Genomic DNA, 6,266 nt, shown 5'->3' with positions numbered 1-6,266 from the left:
ATTGGAAATATTAGTGCTTGAAATAAGAAATATAGGTAACGACATATTGTTTGTAAACATCTTTTAATCCCATATATACCACCCTCCAAAGTACTGAATATTGATACCCATAATTTATCACTATAAAAAACATCATTATTGAAAATATTGTTGTATGAATGACGGAAACCACAAAATCAACACAAAAATTTCAAAAGCGAAGGTGTCATGGCGGGGAGGGAAGCAACCAATCAGGGTGAATACAAAACAAAAACACCCCAAAAACCAAAATAAAAATATAAAAAAAACACTTACAAAAATAAAAAGAATAAAAACATGAAACAAAAATTGGACAAAATGCATTAGAAAAAATATTGAGAAGGACTTTAGATGAGAGGTGGGCGCTGATTGGCTGTTGAGGCTGAGCGTGAACCAATCAGAGCGCTCCTTCCAAACCCCGCCGAGAAGGTCAACATGGCCGACACCCCAGCCAGTTTTTCGCGCCAAATGACGCGTTGTTTGGCTCCATAGCTGGAAATGGCTGCAGATATTCCTCGGCGCAGTCGGTAAGGGGGAAAATAGAGCGGAAACTACCAAATAAGCCCAAAATAGCGGACATGGCGGGGGGAATAAGCCGTGAAAAGTGACCTTGTGAGGGAAAATGGCCGACGAGTTTGTTTGTTTGGAAATTGTGGAGAAGTGTGAGATAAGCGTGAGTGTGTGTGTGTGTTTGTGTGTATCGCTTGTTGACCTCCCCTGCCCACCCTGGGGACTCGTGGGGGGCGGCCTGGGGGGGAAACAAGCAGGGGGCGGCTGAAATACCCCCCTGGTAAGTGTGAGGTGGTTCAGAGTGACAAGGAAGAAAACAAGAGTGAAGAAGAAATGCAGAAAAACAAGAAAAAAACAAAAACACAAGCGAATGAGGGAAAAGGCGTAGACCTGATAACCTGGAAGAGAGAAAGAGAGAGAGGGAGATAATGAGAGACAGAAAAAAAAGTGAGAGAGAGATAGGTCACGAAAAAGAGAGAGACGTAATAATGAGACAGAGAGAGAGAGAGAGAGATAACGAGAGAGAGAGAGAGAGAGTGATTAACAGTGAGAGAGAGTGAGAGACAGAATCACGAAAGAAAGATAGAGAGAGGAACGTAATAATTAGAGAAAGAGAGAATCACGAGAGACAGACAGGTAGAGAGAGAGAGAGAGAGATATATATAGACGTGTTAATTAGAGAGAGAGATAGAGAATAATAACGAAAGAGTGAATCAAAACAAACACGGATAAAGAAAGAGAGAGAGATAAAGTAGAAACGAATAAATGAATAAACAAACAGAGTAAATAGAGGAAGAAGGAAAACAAATAAAGGAGAGAAGAGGAGGAGGAGGAAGAAGAATTGGGAGAGGGAGAAGTGCAATAAACGAAGATAGAAAAGATGAATAAGATAGAAAATGATAAACAGAGAGAAAGAGAGAGTGAGTGAGTGAATTTAGCATGTTTTTAGGGCATTTAAAGACAGTTTGGCATGTTTTAGGGCATTTTAAGACAATTTGGCATGTTTTTAGGGCATTTTAAGACAATTTGGCATGTTTTTAGGGTATTTTAAGACAATTTGGCATGTTTTTAGGGTATTTTAAGACAATTTGGCATGTTTTTAGGGCATTTTAACAATTTAGCATGGTTCAGGTCATTTTAAGACATTCTAGCATGTTTTAGGGTATTGTAAGAAAGCTTAGCATGATTTTAGGGCATTTTAAGAGTTTGGCTTATTTTTAGAACATTTTATGAGTTTGGCATATTTTTAAGCCATATTAAGACAATTTGGAATGTTTTTTATGGCATTTTAAGGGTTTGCCATGGTTTAGAGCATTTTAAGACATTTTGGCATTTTAAGGTATTTTAAGACAGTTTGGCTACCATTAGACCGTGTTAGTGACATTAGCAAGGGTCTTTGGAAGTCAGAAGATTAATGGCCAGTCTTCACTATTCTAACCCCCGGCATGAGTTTGTGAAGCTGTAGAAAGTCACCAAATAGTCACCACAAGGAATATGGAGACATGTTATTTTAGGACATTTTAAGACAATTTGGCATGTTTTGAAGGCATTTACAGCATTTTGGCATGTTTTGAGAGCATTTTAAGACATTTTGGCATGTTTTTATGGTATTTTAAGACAGTTTGACTACCATTAGACTATTTTATTGAGATTAGCAAGGGAATATGGAGGGCAGAAGATTAATGGCTACAGTCTTCACTATTTTAATCCCCCACATGAGTTTGTGAAGCTGTAGAAAGTCACCAAATAGTCACCACAAGGAATATGGAGACTCATGTTTTTTTAGGACATTTTAAGACAGTTTGGCATGTTTTTAGGCCATTTTAAGACATTTATTATAATTTTTTTTTTCTGGTGCGTATTAACAAAAAAGCGTAAATTAAACACGCATAAATCAAGAGTTACCTGTAGATTTAATGGTAATACTGCAGAATTTTGAGTTTAACCTAACCTAATCTAATCTAACCTGACCTTGTACTAACGGCAGTGTTTCTGAGGCTCCTTCTACTGTTTATTACAACAGTGTGTATTTTTTGGGTTATTTTTGCAGTATTTCCTAACGTTCAGTCTTGCCTGGTTCTCATTAACCCCTTCAGTAGCATGACGTGTTTCCCTATTCCTTGTGGTGACTATTTGGTGACTTTCTACAGCTTCACCAACTCATGTGGGGGGTTAAAATAGTGAAGACTGTGGCCATTAATCTTCTGACCTCCATACACCTTTGCTAATGTCAATAAAATGGTTCAGTCATAGTCAAACTATCTTAAAATGCTTTAAAAACATACCAAACTATCTTAAAATGTCCTAAAATCATGTCAAACTGTCTTAAAATGCCCTTAAAAAACATGAGTCTCCATATTCCATCTGGTGACTATTTGGTGACTTTCTACAGCTTCACCAACTCATGTGGGGGATTAAAATAGTGAAGACTGTGACCATTAATCTTCTGCCCTCCATACACCCTTGCTAATGTCAATAAAATGGTCTAATGGTACACAAAACTCAAGGTAAAAATGTGTCCCAATATTGAATGGGTTAAAATAGTGAAGACTGTGGCCATTAATCTTCTGACCTCCATACACCCTTGCTAATTAATGCCAACAATATGGTCTAATGGCACACAAAACTCAAGGTAAAAATGTGTCCCAGTACTGAAGGGGTTAAAATAGTGAAGACTGTGGCCATTAATCTTCCTAATATCAATAAAAATGGTCTAATGGTAAACAAAACTCAAGGTAAAAATGTATCCCAGTACTGAAGGGGTTAAGGAAGATTTTAAACATTTAGGCTATAAACACTAGTGAACATTGAAGAAAAAAATAATTTATTTCATTTATAGGCCTACCAATTTATTTATTTTTTTTTCTTTTCTTTTTTTACATTTAGGCTTAGTGAATATTGAAGGAAACTAATTTATTTCACATATAGGCCTACTAACCCTTTTATTTTTTATTTCTCATTCCCTAGGTCTATTTAACCAAGAATTTCAACATTTAGGCTTATAAACACTAGCAAATATTGAAGAAAACATTTATTTTTTTGTATAGGCCTACTAAACCCTTTCATTTTTCATTTTTTCATTGCCTAGGTCTATTTAAGAAAGAATTTAAACATTTAGGCTTATAAATTAGCAAATATTGAAAAAAAAACTAACATTTCATTTATAGGCCTATCAATTTTCTCTGTCTCTCTCTCTCTCTCTCTCTCTCTCTCTCTCTCTCTCTCTCTCTCTCTCTCTCTCTCTCTCTCTCTCTCTCTCTCTCTCTCTCTCTAGCAAATACTGAAGAAAACAAATTTATTTCAGCCATATGCCTACTAAACCCTTTCATTTCCCCATTTTCTTTGCAGTGTCTAGGTCTAAATGGAAAATTTCAAGAAGCAGTGCAATAACCAACAACACACACACACACACACACACTTTTAGGCCTATGAGATGTGTGTATGTTGAGAAAAAAATTGGAAAAAAGGGGGAATAATTTTTTTTAGACATAACTTGCTGGCAAAAAAAAAATAGACAAGGAAAAAAGTAGAGGCCTATAAATCTAACCTGAATAGACCCGTGTTATAGTGGAGAGAGAAGAGCAAAGAGTTAACGAGTGTGTTTTGAGATTCCCTTAGGCCTATAGACACCAGAGACAGCCTATTCAGAAACTTATAGACCTGACCTAATTAAATAGACCCGTTTTATGCTGGAGAGGAGAAGAGCAGATAATTAATGAGTGTTTAAAGATTCCCTCGGGCCTATAGACACCAGAGACAGCCTATTCAGAGATTTGTAGACCTAACTTAACCTAACAGAACCCGGAAAATTATTTAAATGTGTAAGTTTCCTGGAAAATGTAAAAAGTGGAAAATTTAGGCCTATAAATGAAAAACGAGTCTAAATTCTTGAGTGGATGTGAAGATACCCCAAAAATTTAGGCCTATGAACTGAAAAAATGCAAAAAAATTAAATCGAGTGAGAATAATAGAGGCCTTGAAAAATTTGAAAAGATCCTGAATTTTTTTTTTAGGCCTACTGACACAAAATGCCTAAAAATGTGAAGTGAAGTCAAGAATAACAAGAACTATTTATTTTGTGTGGAAGTTGAAAAAAAAAGATTAAAAAAATAGGCTTAGGCTGAACTGAAGGAAGAAGAAGAAGAAGAAGAAGAAGAATTAAAACAAACAGGAGAACAAAAATAGATAAATAGATAAGAAAAGAGAAGAAGAAGAAGAAGAAGAAGATAAAGTGAAGAAAAAGTAACACAAAACAAAGAAATGAGAGAAAAACAACAATAAAAGAAGCAAAACAAAAACAAGAAGGAAAACACTAACAAACAAACGAACACAATGTCAGAACGGCGAACATGTGGAATAACCTAACCTAACCGCGTACAAGAAGAGGAGGAGGAGGAGGAGGAGGAGGCAGGGAAGATGTCGGAGCGCCGGCGGAAACGAGGGCGCCCGCGGTCGACCCCAATGCTGAGTTACGCGTCGGAGCTTAAGATGCGTAACAGCATAACCCGCGTCATTAAAAAACCGCGGTATTTGACGGAGAATGACGATGACAGCAACCACTCCACCCGTTCCACTTCACCCAACGGCGGCGGCGAAGAACGGAAGAAAAATAAACGTGGCTATAATCTCGATGTCGACGATCGCGAGTCGGAATATTTATATGGCTCGGATTTTGAGATGGAGGACGCGGAGGAGGAGAGCGACTATAAAGTGCAAGCGGTGACGACACACGCGACGATGACCACGAAGATTTTTTAACTGACGGGGAGGAATCGGTCTCAAGTTATGGAACATCTCACTCTGGGGCTCCGGGGACACCTCTCTCCTTTCAGCCGCCGTCTAGACCCCCAACGCCAATCCCAGTGTGGCTGCAGGACCGCCAGTACCCGCCACTAGACCTCCCTAAGTCCTCAGATGACCTCCTGCTGCCTCGGTCGCACGTCCTTCGCGCTGTTGGTATTTATGAAGTCCTACGGCATTTTCGAACTCTGGTGCGTCTATCCCCAATGCGATTTGAGGACTTTTCCGCAGCGTTGGTGGCCGAGGAGCAGAGTGCATTGCTGGCGGAGATCCACATGGCACTATTAAAGGCACTCATTCGCGAGGAGGATTCACAGCAGACCCACTTTGGCCCCCTTGATCAGAAAGACTCGATAAATGTGATCCTGTATTTTATCGACGCGCTGACCTGGCCGGAGAGTCTGAGGCTGTATTTGCAGAGTGATGCTGAGTTCAGAGTGCCGCTGTCCATCCTAAACAACTGTAACTACCCATTCACGTCGCTGGAAAACAGGTATGGGGTCTGTGTGTGTGTGTGTGTGTGTGTGTGTGTGTGTGTGACATGGGAAAATTGAGAGAGAGAGAGAGAGAGAGAGAGCTATGTATGTATGTATGTATGTGGCTGTGTGTGTGTGTGTGTGTGTGTGTGTGTGTGTGTGTGTGTGTGTGTGTGTAGTGTGACATGGGAAAATTGAGAGAGAGAGAGAGCTATGTATGTATGTATGTGGCTGTGTGTGTGTTTCACTGTTTTTGATCTGGTGCAGTCTCTGACGAGACAGCCAGACGTTACCCTACGGAACGAGCTCAGAGCTCATTATTTCCGATCTTGGGATAGGTCTGAGACCAGGCACACACCACACACCGGAACAACAAGGTCACAACTCCTCCATTTACATCCCGCACCTACTCACTGCTAGGTGAACACTGAACAGTGAACAGGGGCTACACGTGAAAGGAGA

At 39.5% G+C, this 6,266-nt stretch overlaps 1 protein-coding gene across 1 annotated transcript in view; it reads left to right on the top strand.

The window, feature by feature from the left end:
* The first annotated feature begins 398 nt into the window (after positions 1-398).
* Positions 399-6,266, top strand: part of LOC123513879 (nucleosome-remodeling factor subunit NURF301-like) — a 27,227-nt gene continuing 21,359 nt past the window's right edge. Inside the window, 3 exon segments of the mRNA XM_045271362.1 lie at positions 399-545; positions 3,877-5,242; positions 5,245-5,821. Coding sequence (XP_045127297.1) covers positions 4,945-5,242; positions 5,245-5,821 — 875 coding nt within the window. The 5' untranslated portion in view covers positions 399-545; positions 3,877-4,944.

This window comes from Portunus trituberculatus, chromosome 1, assembly GCF_017591435.1.
Source record: "Portunus trituberculatus isolate SZX2019 chromosome 1, ASM1759143v1, whole genome shotgun sequence".
Lineage (NCBI taxonomy): Eukaryota > Metazoa > Arthropoda > Malacostraca > Decapoda > Portunidae > Portunus > Portunus trituberculatus.
This window is presented reverse-complemented; position numbering and strand designations above follow the sequence as displayed.